At 41.7% G+C, this 21,325-nt stretch overlaps 1 protein-coding gene across 1 annotated transcript in view; it reads left to right on the top strand.

Moving 5' to 3' along the window:
• Positions 1–21,325, top strand: part of FBXO10 (F-box protein 10) — a 555,020-nt gene that overhangs the window by 123,789 nt on the left and 409,906 nt on the right. The window contains exon 3 of the mRNA XM_085636503.1: positions 16,257–17,114. Within this exon, the coding sequence (XP_085492629.1) occupies positions 16,257–17,114 (858 nt within the window). The remainder of the gene's footprint in view (positions 1–16,256; positions 17,115–21,325) is intronic.

Genomic DNA, 21,325 nt, shown 5'->3' with positions numbered 1-21,325 from the left:
TAGTTGAGCTGAGCAAATTTTATCCTATGATATGTACTTCACGTTGAAACTGCTTTTTCTTAACCACTCACAAAGATGCTTTTCCACAAAACTAATGTGCACCCTACTTTTAAAAAAGAATGCTTTTCATGATATCTTCAGAGATAAGTTATAGATAGGAATTAGCATTTAAAAAACCTTTGAAATTCACTGAAAAAACCATAGGTTTCATGCACGTTATAGTTAGGTATTGGCATATAAAAAACCTTTGAAATTCACTGAAAAAACCATAGGTTTCAGAGGTGTTATAGTTAGCTGGACATTTCCCTCGTACAAAACTATTGAAATTCCCCTGTTATAGTTAGTTCAGCTAACTATAACTCGCGCCCCCGCAATGCACTGCTGATGACGTCACATATTACATCACTCATGACATGGTCAGTGACATCTTCTAAGATTCTCGGCTGAGATACTTAGAAGATGCATGGGTGTGGATAATTATCAAGATACCATGTATTTATGCCTTAGGCTTTATTTATTGTAACCTTTTTATGTTGAACTATATATATATTTCTAATTTATCACCATTATTATAATACTAGTTCTAGGGTAGAAACAGATATCTATTAAAAAACTGATCGCACTGACTTACAAGATAGCTCAGAGCAGTAAAACACGGAATCTCAATAGAGTTAACATTGGAGGTTCGTGTTCGTGATGACATAAGAATTCAACTAAATATGTTTTCTTTTTATAAATCCCTTAATTTTGCTACATGTAGTACTTTCATTGATAGGAAAAATATAGGTTTCATAAGAATCTTTCCCAATATGTACCATCACATTTACCCACAGAGAATAGATAAAAACCCTTGATACATCAGCCCCCTTTTCTAGGGAGTCCGTATTGAAAGTAGGTGAATTGCCAAACACCCCAGGCTTTAAACATTCAATGCAAGGTATAGTGACAGGTATATGTGAAAAGAGTGCAGTAACAAAGCATCTGGGATACTGGTGAAAACATGACACCAAACCTTTGGAAAACATGGAACGCGGTGTCACTTGGAATGATGCTGCAAAAAGTTGTTACCAAGTTCAACAAAGATTGGAGTGATTTTGTTTGTATTTGCAGTGATTCAGCTACGTATATGAAAAAGTTGTGTGATGACCTGTATGAGATCCTTGCCACTTTTTAGATGGTATGCTGAAAGCATCTTTACAATCTTCAGAGTTATTGAAGAATGCTATTGACTTTTTAGTCCAGTCTAATGCACTGTTTTGTTATGCACAGACACAAATATTTCTAATTTTATGCTTTGTGTGGCACCAACAAAAGTGTCTTCCCAACTGTGTCACTTAGCAATGAAGCCTCACTGTGGTACTCTGCACAAGTTATAGATCCCTTCCCTAAAGGGAAATTTTCTCCGGAGTTTCAAAAGTGCTGCCTGATTTTTGACCGCTTTAATAATTCTGAGGGCGTATGCGCCCAGTTCAACGCATATGTTGCAGAACCTGTCACAGAGAATCACAATCTTTAGGTACACCAGTATTGGCATGGAAAGCTATGTCAGTGTCCGGAGTTAGCAAATTGTATACTGGCTATTTTTGAAGTTGCCTGTCTCAAGTGCCAATGTTGAGAGGGCGTTTTCACAGAGAAAAGTTTACATGGGAAGGAAAGAGATAGCGTGCATGACCAAAGACTCACTGAAGAAGTATTGTATGGTGTACTACAATCAGTTTGATTTGTAAAAATATATTTAGACCTCATTTACACTGTACATACACTGTCTATATACCATGCACTATCAGTTCAGAAAGCAAGTGATAATAAAAGCAAAAAGTTCCATAAACACCAGAAAAACACTGTTTCTGTTGTTTTTAATGGCACGAAAACATGTAACCACTGATAACCACCGGAATTAACCAAAAATAGAAACTGAAAACAGGAAAGCCTATATATATGTATAGATATATCTATAGGTGTTTATAAATATATATATATATATATTATTTTTTTTTCCATTAAAAAACGCCAAGTTTAAAGAGACGTTATAGTTGGGGTCAGATTTTACTCATAAAAATCAAAGCAATTCAGCCGCTATAGATAGCTGAGTTAACTATAACTCACACTCACGCAATGCACTGCTTTTGACCTCACATATTACATCACTCATGACATGCTCAGTGACATCACTGATGACATCTCAAATGACATTACTGATGACATCAGTGATGACTTCATCCAATGACTTTGAGTGTTTTTGAGTGTTAAATATATATATACCAAGGTATATTGGTAAATCAGTGGGTGTATGAGTGACTGTATGTATGACTCAGTGGGTGCGTGACAGACTGTATAAGTAAGTGATTAGGTGTCTCAGTGAATGTATGGATGAGTGACTGGTTGTGTGAATGTGTGTATCTGTCTGTCAATTGATGTCCAAGTGGGTGTATGAGTGTGTTAGTGGGTACGTAAATGGCTATATGGGTGATTGATTGGTTGTCTGACTTCCTCTATGGTTGTCTGGATGTCTGTGTTTGTGGGTGAGGAGGTGTGTGGCTGCCTGTATGGATGAGTGAGTGGGTGAGTCAGTGGATGTATGGGGTACTGTTGCATGTGTGAGAAGTTGTATGTGTGAGTGAGTGTCTGTATAGCTGTGTCAGTGATTGAGTGCATGTGTCAATATGGGTGAGTAACTGAGTATATGCAAGGCAGTATACATGAGTGACGGGGTATATGAGTGACTGTATGCATGAGTGGGTGAATGTGAGAGTTGCTATATGAATGAGTGCATGCTTCTGTCAGTGACTGTATAGCGGAGTATGTGTTACTATTTGTATGAGTAAGTGGGTAGGTGTGTAACTGTTTGGGTGAGTAAGTGGCTATGTGATTGACTTTATGGGTGAGTGTGTAAGTGTGTGAGTAGTTCTATGGGTGACTCACTCAGTGTGTGAGTGCGTGTATGGATGTGAGTGGATATGTCAGTGGCTTTATTAGTGAGAGGGACTATGAGTGGCAGTATGGGTGAGCGAGTGGATGTGTGTGTAGATCAATGAATCAGTGAGTGGGTGTGTAAGTACTGGTATCCCTGTGTGAATGGGCTTGTGAATGGTTGTGTGGGAGTGGCAGTGGGTGTATTAAAGATTCTATAGGGGCGTGAATGGGTGCATCAGAGATGCTGTGGATGATGTAATCAGTGATGTCATTTGAGATGTCATCAGTGATGTCACTGACCGTGTCATGAGTAATGTAATATGTGAGGTCATAAGCAATGCATTGCGGGGTCGCAAGTTATAGTTAATATGTAGCTAATTATAACGTCTGAATTTCTCTGGTTTTGTATGAGTAAAATCTGACCCTAACTATAAAGTCTCTGTAGCCTTTGTTTTTTTTAGTGAATTTCTAAGGTTTTTTCAATACTATTTGCTAACTATAACGTCCCTGTAACCTTTGGGTTTTTTAGTGAATTACTAAGGTTTTTAAAATTCTGTTTGCTAACTATAACGTCCCTGTAACCTTTGTGTTTTTGTAGTGAAATTCTATGTTTTTTACCTAGCAGTCACGTTTGCAGAGTGGTGGAGAAAGGGGGCTGGGCATCCAGCCAGCTCTCAGGAATTCTGCTGCGTATGACTTACAGGAGGTACCAGGAGGGCTTCTTGGCCCCCAAGGTCCCTCTGAAGCCAAGGGAACTTTATCCCCCAACTAGTGGTACATCGGTAGGCACATTTGCAGAGTGGTGGAGAAAGGGGGTGTGGCCTCTTACTTCTCAGCAGTTCTGCTGTGTAGGACCTACTGGAGGTAACAGGACGGGTGGTTGGCCCCAAGGTACCCTCAAGAGGCAAGGGGACTTCATACCAACTTATGTCCAGCACTGAAATCCATGACGGTTCCTTTGGCATGGGAATGGATGAAAAACCCCATTCCCATAGTCCTATTTGACTCTGAGCTGAATTCATCTTGACCCTGGTCGAAGTAGCATCCTGAAGTCATTCCGACGCATCTGGCCCCTTTTCAGTGCGACTCAGACAGAACCATGTCTTGACCTCCGAGCCACACCACAGGGCTCCACCAACTTACAATTCTTTACTACGGAGGTGAGAGAGAGATTATTTCACCAACACTATCATGATGACAATTTATTCTTGCACTTTCAGAAGGCCAGTGGGTTGGACACTTCTCAGGACTATGGATTGTGTTTTCCTCCTGGACCATCAACAAAAAAATAGTATCTCCTTTGGTGTGGCAATGAGGCAGACAGTATTGGATTTAATACTGCGAACTATGGAAGTCTAAACTAATGTACTGACAGAACTTTTGCAACCTGAATGAACTTCATCTGATCCCTTACTCTCATTTGCTATAAGCCTTGTTTTTGACCACCACTGAACTGCAAGGTTGCTATATGCCACAGGCCAGTGCCAGGCAACCCTTAATGCAGCACCCTGCACCAGAAAGTTTGGAAGTTCAGGTTTCCACCATTAGGGTGAACCCCAAATCATTCCCCATGACTCCCATAGAAAGAGAGTCAAAACAAATCGAAGCATTCACAAAGCAAATGTTTGCCTCGGCCCTCCAGTCAGTCAATGCCAGCTGTTTGCTGGAGGACATATGCCCATGCTTTATGGGACATGGTTGGCAAGATCTTGTTGACAGTTACAGAGACATCTCGGGTCAGTGGTGCTCAAATCATCCAGGATGGATAGGATGCCACAAAGTACTTTCTTCACACTGGACATGCCGTTTGATGAACGTTGCTTATTCAGCGAGATGTCTGATTCAGCGTTGGAACGTTTTAAAGAAAGCAGGGCCACAGCGTGTTCCCTAGGCCTTTCTACCTCTGCAAGCTAGTATCCTCAACGGTTTGCCCCATTCAAGACTACTACAGAGAGTTGGCATAACACCATGGCTCACCGCCCCTTAAACAAGCCCCAGTCCTTTCTAGGATGAGGATCAAGCCAATAATGCACTGACCACTCTATTGGAGGCAGGATCAGATTTTTTGTATTTATTTTTTATTATTCAATCCATAGCGTATACATAATTATACATAGTCATATCACAGACATTTCTTCAGATAAACATGTTAACACCACAAGAAAAAGAAAATAAACCAACCTCCAAATATTCATTTGCCATGATCAGACAATCGGGTCATATTTTCTATCATTGGGGCCCATATATGAATACCCAATTTTTTCCGTTTAGGTGACTTCAAACAATAAAGGCTATATTCCAGATTAAAAACATTATAGAATTTGGCCCTCCACATCTCAAACGAAGGAGCCTCCCTCTGTAGCCAACATGAAGCTGAACATAACCTTGCAACCATGGCTGCAATAAAAATCATGTATCTAAACTTACATGCCAATTGGCCAATTAGAAGATTTCCCCCAATAGCATAACTTCTTTTGTCATATGGAATGGTATCCCCGTAATTTCGGACAAGAACAGATCTATTTGTAGCTTTAATTGGAAAAGCGAGATGCAATCATAAAACACATGCACAATGCCAGCTCTATCCATATTACATCTAAAACACTTCCCATCATTAGCGCCACCCCACTTCATCATCCTCTCTGGAGTATGATACAAATCAAATATAGTCTTAAAGTATTGTTTTCAAATTTGCTGACATCAATATTTTCCCTACAGTATCGATTGATCTCTGCATATACTCGCCTTCCTGCCCAAGTCGTTCACTCCATTTACCATCTTGAACAGCTAAATCATCTGATTGTATCTCAATTAACATGGCATACAAGACTGCTATCCTTGCGCATCTTCTAATTGCCTCATCTATCGGGACCCTAATTATTCCCGTATGCATATGCGGTTTAAATAGAAAATCGCGAATTTGCAAATATTAAAATAATTCTATTTGTTGAAGTCTGTATCTATCAACTAGCCCTGAAAATGAGGCTAATACTCTCCCCTCATATAAGTCTCCTAACTGTTTTATCCCCTTAGCCCTCCAGCACAACATCCTATAATCCCAAAATTTAGCGGGGAATTTAGATGTTGAATTTAACAATGTATAATAACTAATTTGTGGAATGTTTAGCTTTTTGCATACCAATCCCCAGCCTTGTATGCTGAAATCAATACCTTAAATCGTGTTTTTTTAAATAACTTGGTTCATAAAATTTTACTACAGAATTTCTGGCTTCTGCCCCTAACAACAACTAATATATGGATGGTGTTTCTGCGGTTGCCGCATCCTCCCCTGTCAGCAAAATCCATATATTTTGAAGTATACATACATAATAATAAAAAGAGAAGTTAGTAACCAACCACCCCCCCCCCCGTCGTGTGGTAGCATCATACATTTAAAGGCTCGCCTCGCTTTCCTTTGTCCCCATATGAACCTATCACAAATAGATTGTACCCTTTGCAGTTGTATTTTCGTTAATTCAAGCGGTACCGCCCTGAAGTAATACAAAAACTTTAGGAAGGACAATCATCTTAAACACGTTGCATCTACCCACCAGCGTAAGATGCAGACACTCCAACCGGTCAAGCTGCTGTTTAATCCCAGAAACTATATTTCCCCAGTTTACCGCTATCAAATCTTGCAGGAACATTCTAATTTTAATACCTAAATAGCTGTCTTCGTCAGTTACCCGTATCTCTCCCGGACAGGCCATATTGGTACACACTATCTGCGTTTTAGGAGAGTTTAATTTTTAGGCAGAGACCGCACCAAATTTTTCAGCCAGCCTTTCTATCTCCGTTATTGCTTGCGCTGGGTCTGACAAGAAAATGTATTGATGTACATAGCGAACAACAACAGGGAGCAAGGACATCCCTGTCTTGTCTCCCTACTAATATGAACTTGCTTTGATTCCTTACCCATCACACAAATCCTCGCTCGAGGTGGCTTATATATACTTTGAATAGCCCTAATATACCCCCGCCCATACCCTATCTTCCGCATAATAGCCCATAAAAATGACCATGAAACACGATTGAACGCTTTTTCTGCGTCAAGAAAAATCACCCCGAACCTCTTCTGATATACATTAGCATTATCTATAAGAGTAACCACCCTATTTATGTGGTTAACGTGTTTCTAAAGGGTATGAATACATGTTGATATATAGATACCAACGGCGTAATTACTCGCGCCAACCTGTTGGCAAGTATCTTCGCATATATTTTACCATCTGCATTTAACAGGGATATTGGCCTGCATGCTCCTGGCAGATTCGGGGGCTTATCCTTCTTTTTGAACACAACTATATTAGCCTCGTCCGAAGAAAGAGGCGAATTCCCGATTTGGCCCTCTTGAATTGTATTCAGCATGTCTATTTTCAATACTTGAAAGAGCGACCGGTACAACTCAAGTGGTAGTTTATCTGGCCCTACCGCTTTACCATTCGCCAAAGACCCCATTGCCTCCTCCAACTCCTCCATAGTAATAGCCGCCTCTAATATCCCTTGCTCTTCATGACTTAGCCTGCTCAAATCCAATTGTTGGCAAAACTTCTCTATCTCATGCTCATCAAAATCGCCCTACGTATATAATTCTTGATAAAAATCATAAAACACCCCTCCACTGTTTCGACTGTATTCCCGGCCGCATCTAACATAGTATGTATTATCTGTGAAGATTGCCTTACTCTTAGCCTCTGTGCCAGGCATCGACCCGTAGCTTCCCCATATTCATTTCTATCCTGTTTATATATTTTATATTGATTGGCAATTTCCTTAAACCATATCGCATTTATTTTAGCTTTACAAGCAATCTTAGTATGTATTTCCATACCCTCTAATCCCTGCTTATTCACCTGTATCATCTCTTGCTCCACATTCCTTAGATCCCCGAGAAGTTGCTGTTTCAAAATTTGTCCTTGCTTCTGTTTGGCCAATCCATAACTAAGTGCTTCTCCGCGTATTCCCGCTTTAAGAGTATCCCATACTATAGAACTAGAGGAGGATCCCCTGTTCACCTCCAAAAGTTGACAAGCCCAAATAAGCATATGATCAATAAATGCTTTATCCATTAGTAATTTCCTATTAAACGTGAACGCCCATCCAACCTTCACCTGACTAAAGCTATACAAATCCAACAATAATGGGCCATGATCTGCCGTGCCGTTATCCTAGGCCATACCTGCATTTTTGCTCCAACAATATATGACCTAGACATAAATACATAATCAAGTCTCACCAATTTGTGGTGAGGATGTGAATAAAAAGTAAAACCCGGGTCTGAATTATTTAAAGTCGTCCATACATCGACTAACCCATGATCCTTCAATAACTGCTTTAAAGCTCTAAAGACTTTGGGTTTTCGACCCATATATTTATTATCGTCTAAAACTTGCCCATCTGTATGGATATTAAAGTCCCCACACAAGATCAAGTGGGTAGCCCACAAAGCCAGCTCTACATTCAAAGTCTCCAATATAGCAGCTTCATCAAAGTTTGACCCATAAACTGTACAAATTGTGATCTTAGTGCCCTGTATAACACATTCCACGATCATCCATCTTCCATAGTTGTCCGTCATTATCCTTCCAGTCCCACTAATCCCACCTCTTGCCAAAATTGCAACTCCCCTGTTAGTAATAGTCTGCCTAGTCGCAGCAAGAAGGGAATATCCCAGCTCTTCTATCACCTTACATTTTGCCCAAGGTATATGCGTCTCTGTATACACAAAATGTCCGGTTTCATTAAACGCAGATCTGCAGCTACCCTTCGCCTCTTATTGTTGTTATTTAAGCCACATACATTAAATGAACATATACGTACCCCACTAACCATCATTAATCCAATATATCTTACCTAATTTAACTGGCTCCCTACTGATCTTGGCTTCACAGACTTGTACATAATTTATATTGGCTAGAATTACTTTGCTGTGGATTGATTTTTTAAAAAATTTTGATGTACCCCCCTGTTTCCCCATCCCTTCCCCGTGTCCCACCCCAATTCCCTCACTCAACACCCTCGTGCCTCCTCCTACCCCTCCCCCTCCCGCCACCCTTTCCCCAATTTGCAGACAATAGGGCTAATAGCCCTTGTGATGTACGGTGTGTAAACCACCCTGTGCTCACCCATCCCCCCCACTTATTCCTGGTTCAGTTTAAATTAGCCCAGAGTATTTACTGCCTTCTAAGGATACACTTACTACCCTCCCTTGAACACAAAAGAAGAACGTCCTCTCTCAAGTCACATTTTGCCCATGCATAATAGCCGCAAAGAAAAGAGCACTTATTACAAAACCAAAGATCTCATCAAAGATACTGCAAATACTCCCTAGCATGAATCTCTTAAATGAAAAATCGTGTCTGCCCCTTACATAAAACCTTAAGTGTGGCAGGATTTAACAAAAAAGCTTGTGCCCCCTTTGCCTGAAAGGGGGTAATCAGTTGACGCAGCTGCCACCTTTTCTCTACCGTATAATGACAATAGTCCGGTCTGACAAAAAATTGCGTTCCCTTCCCCATCCTCTTCTTATCAGGTCGTGCCAAATCATATAACGCCTGCCACGCCAGAAAATTGTTCAAGGAAATCAAGGTCGCCCGTGGTCTCTGTTCAGATTGTCCTCCTTTCGCTACTCGTTGCTTGAATGGGAATCTGTGTGCCCTTTGTACTTCCACAGCCCAATTCCACTCCTTCGGTTCAGCAAAACCCTCTTCAAACAATTCCACCACAAATTTACGAGCGTCTTGCCCCTCAGACTCCCAAAATTCTAAGGTTATTTCTACGAAGCCTATTTTCCAAATCCACAAGTTTAATCTGCACATCATTTGATCTTCCAGCGCCGAAATTCGGCTTCAGCCATTCTATCTGTGAAGTCGTTACAAGTTTTGACCAATCTTCTGACCGTGTTTTGAAGCTTGCGGCAAGCCATATGAGTTTTCACATTCTCTGACAGTGTTTCCACCCTGTGATCCAACATACATCTATACATTGATTCCAAAGAAATTTCAACATCTGGTTTTTCAATCACCCCTCCCACTGCTTGGTTGGAGAGATCAACACCTTCCGGGTCATTTCACCTGACAAAGAAAAATCCCACTGAGGGGTCTTCATTACTACTAAGCCAGTCCCACCTCCCTTGGATACTGTTTGCAACTCCCTCCAAGTCCTCCCTCAGCCCCAAGAGGGCAATATGTCTTGTCTACTCTCCTGGGCTTTCCAAAACCTGTGACAAGATGTGAAAAAAAGATCCCCATTATCGGGATATGATGAGGAAAGTCCAGACCATCTGGTGGAAATCCTCTTCCCCCTCACCGTGCGCAGGAGGACTATGTAGTGTATAGATAAGTGATTTGAATCAATCATAGTTTGGAGGTTACCCCTAGTTCTCTCTGAGTCATAAGGGCTTCCCTCCAAACCCTGTCTACCATTAGGCCTACCAAAGCTTCTCTTCTAGATCTCAGTTGCGTCAACAGTTCTGGTGAGTTAATGACAGGTGACTTATACATATAGGAAATGCCACCTTTTCCTGACCCTCCTTCCAGCAGTCAGGCCTCCAATGGGCTGAGCCATGGGGGTTGTTCCACTAGGGTCCTGAAGGGTAATCAAGGTATGTTGGAGCTGGAGGTATTTATAGAATTGAGATTGAGTCAGATGGAACTTCTCTTTTCGGTCTTGATACAACTTCATGTGAGTTCCAGGCTAGATATCCCCTAGCTGAGAAATACCAATATGGACCCATCTGTTAATGTCCTCCATTTGTGCTGTTGGACACAGCCACTGCCCTCTCCATGGGGGAGTCTACAGCATGATCTTTCTGTCCCACTGTGTCCAGTGCAGGGTCGCTCTCCACACCAGGGATGGGTGCCCATAAAGTATGTTCCTAATTTTGTCAACTTCACACCTCTGTCTGAAAGGCGGGGTCAGTTCACCCTCCCTGGAGCCAGTTGTTTACCACAATAAGCTGAGTTGCCCAAATATAGTTTTAGGTCTGTAATTGCCATTCCCCCATCAAATGTAGATTGGTTACGTTGCCCAAACGTTAAACAGGGGACATTTTTGGTCCATAGGTAAGTGCGTATGGTGCCCTGGATCCCCTGAAACCATTTTGTGGGAATCGCATATGCCTAATTTTGGAACATGGATAGAAAGCGCATCAGGACCATCTTTTTAAATAATGCTGCTCTGCCAAAAATATTGAGGAGGAGTCTAGCCCATTTCCCCAATTCACCTACATTCTGGTCATCAAGGGGGCAACGTGAGGAACCTCTCAGCTCCGGGAGCAGCGCGATATGTATTACCAATTACTTAAAGTTCAATCAACGGATGGGTACTTGAGTCTGCTAGTCTGTAATATCTATAGCGCCCGTAAGGGGCACCAATAGGGTTTCAGACCAATTTCCTTGCAGGCCAGCGGCCTGGCCCTAGAGATCACTCATTTGAAATGTATGAGTCTGTGGATCCCGCGTGAGCCACGAACAGCAGTATATCATCGTCATACAAGGCTTTACTGTCCTCTACCCCTTCCTCCCAAAGAAACCCCTCCACATGCCCAGCTTGTATTTATTTTTATAAACCTAAAACACAGGCGCTGAAAATGAGGCTCCTGTGTTGGGGAGGGTGCACGGAGTTCAGAAGGTGGAGGAAAAAAAAGCCTTTAAAATGTATTTTTGTCATGCCACGTTCAAAGATAAAGGTCAAATGTCAGGATATCCTTCTTACAAATTGCTGCATATTCTTTTTACATGGAGACTGGTGCTTATTTGTATTTCTCTGACTACAAAGTTAGAAGAGTATGTAAAGTGAACAATCGGACAATCTCGCTGGGGTACCATGAGTGTGAAAGGAAAAGACTGTAGGATGTCTTTTTTTTCTAACACACAACATTAAAATGGCTCTAAATACCTGTAAAGATATTTCAAAATGTACCAGCATTAGGAAAGTACAAATGAATCAAATTTTTTTGTAATTCTTAAGTGTGCTGGAAAGAAAAATTTGATTAGGCTAAAAACAAATCAAGACACTTTACTCGGTGCTGTCTTGATAGTGCAACTGAAACATGCGAGTGTACATGTACCACACCTATGATACAAGCCAAAAAGTCCGGTCCTGCTTGCATGCAGAAATTGTTTGTGTTAAAACATAAAATCAATAAAATAGATTTGCAAAAAAAAAATTCACTTTAATTGGTGATGTGCAAATGGTAAATATGTGATGAAAGCCGATTTCCACACATTATCTTTTGTGCCCTATGTGGTTTTATCAGTAAAACTGCATGTCAGTTCGAACTATGTGCCTATTTTAGGGGAAAATATTGATGGTGCACCTTCACACCATGCTTCAGTAATACATTTGCAACAGTGTGCTCCAAAATGCACTACTGGTTCCTTACCACACCCATGCCACTCTACTGGCGAATTGGCATGACTCATTTGCTATACGTTTGTGTGTTGCTTGGATTTTTCACAATCTCTGAAGTCAGTGGTGCAGTATTGATACCAGCACCCCCAATCTGAAAATTGTTTCAAAACCACTGACCTAAAAGAGCAAACCAGCATTGACGAAGCCAATGGGTCTCACCTATGCAAGAGCTATTGGTTGCAATGTGCGTTAGCCATGTTGTACACCTGTGTGGCTGCTTTTCAGCATGGCTAAAAGTTATTGGCATGGAGTGTTGTAGAGAGAATTAGAGTGTCATAGAGTGAAGTAGAGTGGATTAGTTTCATAGAGCGGCGTGGCATACAGTGGTATGGAGTGTCGTATAGTGGAGCGTAATAGAGTAGAGTGGCGTAGAATGCTGTAGTGTGTCGTAGCGTAGAGTGTCGTAGCATATAGTGTTGTGGAGTAGAGTGTCGTAGAGTACAGTGTTGTAGCATATAGTGTCATAGATTAGGGTGTTGTAGCGTGTTGTATAGTGGAGTGCCATATAGCAGAGTGGGGTAGAGTAGAGTGGAGTGGGGCAGAGGGGAGTGGCATGAAATGGAGTGGGGTAGAGTGGAGCGGAGGGGATTAGAGCAGAGTGGAGTGGCTTGGATTAGAGTGGATTGGAGTGTATTGGATTGGAGTGGAACGGATTGGAATGGGTTTGAATGGAGTGAAGTAAAGTAGAGTGGTATGGAGAAAAGGACAAAACAAATGCACACACAAGGAGGTAGTCCTTGCACAATTGCTATCAAGTACTAAGTTCCCAGAACTCTGCCTGCAAAAGCACAAACACAAAAAATGAATGCGACCTTGTGTAATGTAACTTGTGCTCATATAAAGCACTCCAATACCTCCAGGTCGTGTCGAGTTTTCGCTATAAAAAATTGTAAATAAAGAAATATAGTACCTCAAAGATAGTGAGCGGCAGGTAGAGGCTAATTAAGAGAAATCTATTCGTACTTCATCCATGCGCTATACAAAGAAAGGAAGTGACTCCGGAACAATGCAATACTGAAGTAGATGGCAATTATGAAGGGTGATAATGATGCCAACGAATGGTAAGTAATGGGCGGGCTCAAGCTCTTTTTTGTAAACAATAGTGTCTTGAAAGCGAGAGCGCATGCACTAGCCTGCGCATGGTTCACCAGGCCTGACCATAAAATTAGCCCTGTCTCTCTTTGCTGTTACTTTTGTCTGCTAGGCCAGTAGTAGTGTAAATCGACTGCATAGGGAATTAAAAAAATTTAATTGGTATGATTTTCTTAAGAGTTGCAGTTACGCACATACTAAAAAATAAATAGGTGCAGAATACTAATAGGATGAAGAAGCATAAATATGGATACATATAGTCAGAAATGTCAAAAAATAAACACCATAAAACCGGGAGCCGTGGTTGTGTTGCATGTTTTTTTTCCCCTTAAAGCATCCCGTAGTGTCATATTTTCACCACTCCCACTGCAAACTGGTCTAGTTTACAAATTAATTATGATGTCTGAAATGTTAGTGATTTCATTTTTCAAAATATTTGACGTTAGCTTTAATGCTGATTCAAATTCATGCAGATCTTTCTGAAAACGATTGTGTTGTTGAGCTTGATAAGAAGATTTGTTTGTGTTTTTTTCCATTGTCTACTTTATGAACATATGAAACACAGTGTGGCTTGTTTGTCATATTACCAGGTCCTCCTAATATGTGTTGTCTATGATTGTCATCTATCTATGTCTATGGCACATGCTGTGCTTATTGCACATTTCGCAGGGTTAGTACTTCGGGCACCTATTGGCCGAATATGGCTCTTTACAACCAATGCGTTGTTCACGCATTCCATTACAACACGGTTGTTACATTGACCGTGTTGTTTCAACGCGAACCATTACATCGCAAGTCGTTTCAACGACTTGCTGTAGGGGGCGCACTGGACTTGAGAATAGTATTGTTTACTGTTCCTACTCCAGGTTGTGCAACAGCAGGGAAGGTGTCGGATTGTAAACCCAACAACAGTGTGCCCCCCTACAGCAAGTCGTTGAAACGACTTGCAATGTAATGTTACGGGTGGTAACAACGCGGTCGCTGTAACGACCACGTTGTAAAGGAACCTCGTTGTGCAGACAGTGTTGTAAACGTTGTTTCCCCTATAGGCCTGACACTACTCTTGAAGCTTAGTCTCTGAATAGTCACTTTTTATGTCCAGGGCCACCCACCCATGGGCTACCCACATAACCACCGGCGTGGATAGCAGCCGAGGCACTGAAACAACTGTCTGACACAGGGGTGTCGAATGTGTGGCAACCATTGACATGGGGATGGGATGCCAAGTGTGAGGGGCAGCTGAGTGCAGTTTTTTGGTGTGCTCTGTGCTCCTTTTCACCCTGGACGTCATTTAGGCATCGCCAGGGATCGCAGCTTCCACCGCTGGCTTGCCCTTGCTACTCCTAGCATGCCTTTGCGACCCTTGGCTTAAGAGGTGGCAAATTCAGTGCCAGAAACACAGGTGTGACTTGGGCTACACTCTTTATTTTCTGTCAGTTTTCTATTAAACTAATTGTGAATAAAACATTTTTTTTATAAACTAATAGTGTAATAAAAATGGAGTACTGTAAGCTGAAATATGTCCTTCCTTGGCAGCTGAGGTAAGTAAAAAAAGTTTTAAATGTATGTTTTGTGCGTGCTTGCGGATGGGAGTGTATATGTCAGAATTTGTGTGTATGTGTAAGTATGTGTGTGTGAGTAAAGGTGGAGGTCACAGGGCGTGTGATGTTTCTTCGGCCTACCCTGGCATCTCGGTGAATTCCTTTGCTTTTCACGCCAGTTATATTACACTGCTTTCATACAGTAGAGTTGGGGTCAATGGAATTGTGCCATTCTGTGGTCGCAGCGTTTAGCATAATTAAGGATTTGTATTGCACATACCCCCTATTGCAGTTGCTGCATCAATTGCAGATTTGAAAAATATATATTTCTAGGTCACTGGATCAAAAGTTACCAGAAATAAGTGCGTCACGTTGGTGCCACACAGTGGCAGGCAGGGCCTTACTGGAATTGAATTCCATCGGCATTTCCCCTGTGGTTTGGTGCCATTTGAGGTTTGAAAGCACAGGATCTCTCCTGGCCTCTTTCGCTTTCCCCAACTCCCCGAAATCGATTGCTGAAGGCACGCGGGGGGGTTTCGAGAGAGGGGGGAGTGGAATTGGAGGGAAAGAGCAGCGGGCGAGGGGAGGTAAATGGTTGGAAAGAAGGTTAGAGCGAGGAGAGGGCCCTGATAGCACGCCTTTCGCAAAGGTTAGCAATCATTTTTCCGATAATTGCTGTATTCAAGTATTAAATTGATACACATTAGATGAAATCTTTGCCCAGGCAGTATTTAAGCACGTTTAGTTTGCAAAATAGCGAAATAATACGCGAGAATAAAGGGCAGAGTATGCGTCATAAGGATGCACATACTGTGGTAGTAATTGAATCAACCCACCCCCCCGCATAATTTGGCCCTTAATTGCCACAATTCCAGTGCCCTCGAGCACAGTATAATTACAGGAAGGTTGATTTTAAGAGGCAGTTGAACGTGTCGCGGTGGCTTATTTTTCTAGTCCTCTCTTCCTACAGTTTAAGCGTGTGATTTATTAAGACTAAGCCGTTATAAGCAGCTTGTTAATTAATGATGATTTCAAGTCACCAGGAGTCAACGATTGTAAATAAAAGAGGAAAACAATTCGAAATATGTGTTGTTAAAAAAAAAAGTCCTTGAGTTGGTAATAAGGTGCAAGGCCTCTGAAAATGGAATTGGAAAATCAGTTTATTCTGCAGAGAACAGATTGTGTTTTTTGTTTGTTCTGATTTATGTGTTGTGCTTTGCTAGAGAATCGCATTCGCAGGCGTGTGCTTTGCTTTGCAATGTGTTCATTTACTCCTCTCTTATCGTTGTTCTGCAGACGTCATCCGGCCACGTCCAGTTTGATAATTGCAACTTCGAGAATGCACAGTTACAGATCCATGCCCCGGGAACGTGCCAGGTGAAGTTTTGCACCTTCAATTTGTCGAGCATCAACATCCATAGTGTGGCACTGTGCGTCCTTGAGAACTGCGAGTTCATTGGCAGTGACAACGCCTCAGTGACGGTGGAGGGCTTGCCCACCTCGGACAAGAACTGGGCCTGCAAACACCTGGCGGCTTTAGCCAAGTCAAGATCAGTTTTGTCAAATGCACAGGAACCTGCACTTTGTAACCAAATTAGCCAGGAGGCACTTGGTGGCCCTCCAGCCAATCAGATGAGGACATGTGAGATAGTAGTCCACGGAGACCCTAGTAATTTAGCTCCTGTGTCTAAAAGTCAACCACTAGTTGAGAATGCCTGTGAGAAGGACAATGAGGTTAACAGGACCCTTTGTCCTAATAAAGAGAAAGAGGCCCTGACTCTTGACACTGACTACAGCGACAGTGAGCTGAGCACGGGCAGCGAGAACGAGGATGACGACCAGTCTGTGTACAAGTTATCCTACCAGTCCCATGGTCTAAGCCACATGCTTGCAAAGTCGATTCAGTGCAGGCCCCAAACTAACGGGCTCCTTGCGCTGCAGAATGACCTGGAACTTAAGAGCTTGCAGCAGGAAATGCAGCGGGACAAGGAGGCCCAGACCTTGGCCAACACGCTACAAGGATGCCTCGTGCGGAAATGCCTTTTTAGGGACGGAAAGGGTGGAGTATTCATCTGCTCTCAGGGGCAAGCCAGGTTGGAAGGATGCATCTTCAGGGACCTGACCTACGCAGTCCGGTGCATACAGAACAGCAAGGTATGGTAAACTATATTTATTAATTGATCTAGTTATGTATTATTGTGCCATATACGTTTGCCGCATCAAAGCAAGTGATTGTTGGTGTGACCCTAGCTTAATGATTCCCACAGGATCCAATTGCTTGATAAAGGTGATTCTTGACATTTTGTCTTTGGGTTCTCTGAAGTGGCGGAGAAGTGAGACTGACAGGGTCTGCTTTGGATGAAGATTCTTCTCTAGCTGTTGTTGGGCCTGGTTTTGTGTATGATCCACAGAGGGGCCAAACATAAAGAAAAGAGGTTTGACAATATTTCAGGTTGCTGTGATGGAAATATATTGTTTTGTTTGTACTAACACACAGTTTAGAGGAATTGCGACTGTTAACGAGAATATTGTGCTCATCTGTCTGGAATCTGGGGCACAAAATATTCATCTACACCCAAACCTCAAATCCTGATGCACAGAATAATGTTCTGTCCGCATTTAAGAGTTTAGTTGGAACTAACAACAATGGTCGAAGGCCAAACAGAAGGTCAGTAATCCCCAGGCCCTGCCTTTTTTTCAGGGCCCTGCTGTTGTGGCATAATATGTATTTATAGATTTTAACGCAAGCCTGCTCTGTGTATGAGACAACTAACAAGTCAAAGACCAGTTGATAGCGCTAGATGATTTCTGTTTGATAACCAGGGCCCCCAAAAGTGTCTGGCATGTCAGGGTGGTCTGGTAGTCTGCAGACTAAGTGTGGGAAAGATGTGGACATTTTTGGTTTGAAGGGAAAGACAGGGAGTAGCAATGGAATGGTGGGGACAAACTACAAATTTCATCGTTTGTGTTTTTTTTACAAACATTTCCAATGACATTTCCCAACCCAAATGAGCACTTAATTTTGCTCATAAAAAAGTTAAGTGAAAGTGTTAAGGATTGGGGATGATCCCCAAAACACCCATATTTGCCGAGAGTGACGCAGGAAGGATTTTGTTTTCTACGTAGCGAATCAATGGGAACAATATACAATTTCGTTTTTGCTCTTAACATAAATCTATTAAATAATCAACAGGAGTTTGGAGAGTCGAAATCAAACTATGGATAGACGTCTTTGTTTTTTTTTAGATTTCTAGATGCACTCTTTGAGATTCCGTGAAACCCAGAAAATGTGTAATTTATTTATTTAATTTATTTCAGAGGTTTTATATAGCGCTGGCTGGACCCGTGGGTATCAGAGTGCTTTACATGAGCGTTGATTGTTAGAGAAAATAGTTTGTTCAAAAGAATAAAAAACATAAACGTCAAGATAAAAAAAGAAAACATTACAAATATGCAAAAAAGCATAGATTGTTACAGTACAACAGTTTTTTCATAGGATACAGACATAGACGTCAGGATAAAAGACAAATTAATTTAACAAGTGGGAAAAAGCTATTTAAATAGGGGCAGGGTTATCAAGAAAAGCTATTTGCCCTAGGAACAGTATAAAACTAACAGGAGATAAATTACATGATTAAAGGCTATCAAGCGAAACTGTTTTGGTACGATGACCAAAACAGAGTATACATCTGATAGTTGAGTGCAGGGGGGACGTCAAAGTTCGAGGCTGGTTGGCGAGGAAGAAGGAAAAGATTGATAGTATAGAAGGGGGAGAACAGTTTGAGGAGAAGGAAGTAACGTCAAAGGGAGATTCAAGGGGGGGCGGGAGAGGGAGTCAAGAGGAGTGGAACCAGATTGGTGGAGGCTTGTTAGAGGGGGCAGAGGCGAGGTTAAGGACCCCAATATTTGTTGAGAATGTGGGATTTGACGTCTTATTTAAAGCTGAGGTAGGAGGGGTTACAGCGCAAATTCCTAGGGTGAGTATTCCAGATCATTGGGGCATTCCTGGAGAAGGACCGAAATTGTGTGGATTTCTTTTTTAACAGAGGGGGGACAAGGAGTAGGGCATTAGTGCTTCTCATCGTATGGGAGCAGCCTGCTTTTTTGAGTTTTTTCGTAAGGTACAAGGGGGTTTGTTGGTGAAGAGCTTTGTGTGTTATGCATGCAGTCTTGTAGGAGGCTCTTCCTTCAACAGGTAGCCAATTGAGGGCTTTGAGGGCAGGGGAGATATGGTCAAAATGCTTGCAGTCCGTGATTAGCCTGGCAGCTAGGTTAAGCACGGATCTAAGGGGGGGCAAGATGTACTTTGGGGGTACCGGAGAGGATATCATTGCCATAGTCAATTTTGGAGAGAACAAGTGATTGGACAACCCCTTTAAAGTAGTCAGCTGGAATAAAGGTTTTTTTTTTTTTAAGATGTCGGAGAGTGAGGAGAGCTCCTTTAGCCGAGTTTTTTATGTAGTCATTAAGAGTACGTTTGTTGTCAATAGTGAAACCAAGTGATTTCGCTGAGTTTGATAAGGAGAGCGAGCAGTTAAGAGCATTTAGGTCAGAGAGCCAGATTTGGATGGGGAGCTGGTTGCTGTTAGGAGAGAATAGAATTATTTCTGTTTTTTTGGGGTAATCCAGTGCAGTTGTGACTGTAGGTCTACTTTGTGACTCTGACCATGCATTTGTTTAAAAGCATGTTTAAGTAATTGTTTTACAGTGAGTGTCTTATATGTTGTTTAAATACTTTTGAATGTGTAAGAATAATAGTGCAGTGAAAAATTGTAGTTAATTAGACAGAAAAATTCAGTTGAGATTTGACAAATGGCCCAATTTATGCTTTACCCAGCATGGCTTGATTTGAACTAGAAGATGAGAATTGCAGTTCTATTATTTACACCAGTTTTACACAAAAGGCACTTCCTTCCTTCTACGATTTGGGAGGACACCAAAGTTCCTTATTAGGTCTGGCAAAGTCAACTTCGTATGTTCAAAAGAGAGTGGGCGTTTGGTAACAACACTTCAAACCACTGGTTTGCATGGATGATCCTAATTCAGCCATTGGTTTGAGACATTATCAAAGACCTCTTGAATCAGCCTAGAGGAGTATTACAGTCTCTCTGCCATGCTATTTGCTGTTTAGTGCACCATTCCCGCTCTTAGGAAGTGCTTCCATTGAATTGCATGAAAAAAGAAAACTCATCATCACACTTACTGTTACATGCAATTTGATATCTTTTATGTGACTTTTGTACAAAAAGCTATCCTTGTGCGTTACTTTATTTCACTGCAAGACAACTTTGTTCAAGTACTTACAAAACATATAAATTGTTATGCACACCACAAAGAACTTTGCTTTAATGGTTGCCTTCAGAGGAGTGGAGCTTTGGGGATGATAGCAATCACACTCAGCTGCGAGGCCTGATCACCCTGGTCCTGTCACTGGCGCCCTGCTGATAGTACACATTCAGTGTGCCTGGCAGTTTTTATTAGGCTCGTAGATAAAAATGAAAGCCAGAGCCATTGTTTTGCCAGTGCTTGTTGGAGCATTTATAGGTTCCTCTGCTGCTTTTCTGTGGAAATCTCTATGCATTCCTCTTTCCTATTCTATTTAAGATAGGGGAAAATCACTGTTTCAGTGTTGCACGATCACTAGCCATTGGTCAGCAGTGTATACATTTTTGTTCTTATCTTTCTCTGGTTCTCCCCATTTTCCATATCACCCAACAAGCACAAGAGTTATGAAGTAAGTGGCTTAAAGATCAACAATATTCCTTATAAATACTTTGCTTTTCTTTAAGGACCACTGATTCAAGTGCTGCTACATCATTGGGTGCCACGTGTGGGACATTATATTATATTGGACTGGCGGGCATTTCCTCTTTTTTGAGGGCCTGCCTAGGCAGCACATGCACTCTCTCTTCAAGACATGATGAATCCACTCTGTAGGCTTACAGCCCACACATCGCTTTTGATTCTTACTTTGCGTGTCCTTCGAAAAGGCTTGCTTCCATGTGGTTAATCTGTCTTCTTTGTCCCTCCTGTGTTGCTCCCTCCCATGGAGCATGACCCTATTACTTGTAGCCTTCCACTTCTGTGCATTTAGTTTGTTTTGGTGCACAATTTCTTTCGGCCTGTGTTTTAGAAATGTAGCCTTTTCTTCCTCTGTTGTGTTGTTTGTTTTTTGTTTTAAATGCGCTCACCCGGCAGGAGTTCATGTAACATCAAAGTATCGCTGTATTCGTTATCAAAAGAATTGCTTTGTAAAGTTATATTGAACGTGCTTTCGGAACAAAATGCTTTCAGCCAGCGTGAGTCTTTTCTTAAATTTGGGAAGTTAACAGCAAGCTTTGTTTTGTTTTAAAAATAAAAAAGCT

Source organism: Triturus cristatus, chromosome 2_1, assembly GCF_964204655.1.
Source record: "Triturus cristatus chromosome 2_1, aTriCri1.1, whole genome shotgun sequence".
Lineage (NCBI taxonomy): Eukaryota > Metazoa > Chordata > Amphibia > Caudata > Salamandridae > Triturus > Triturus cristatus.
Note: the sequence above shows the minus strand (reverse complement) of the source record. Positions and strands in the feature narration are given on the sequence as shown.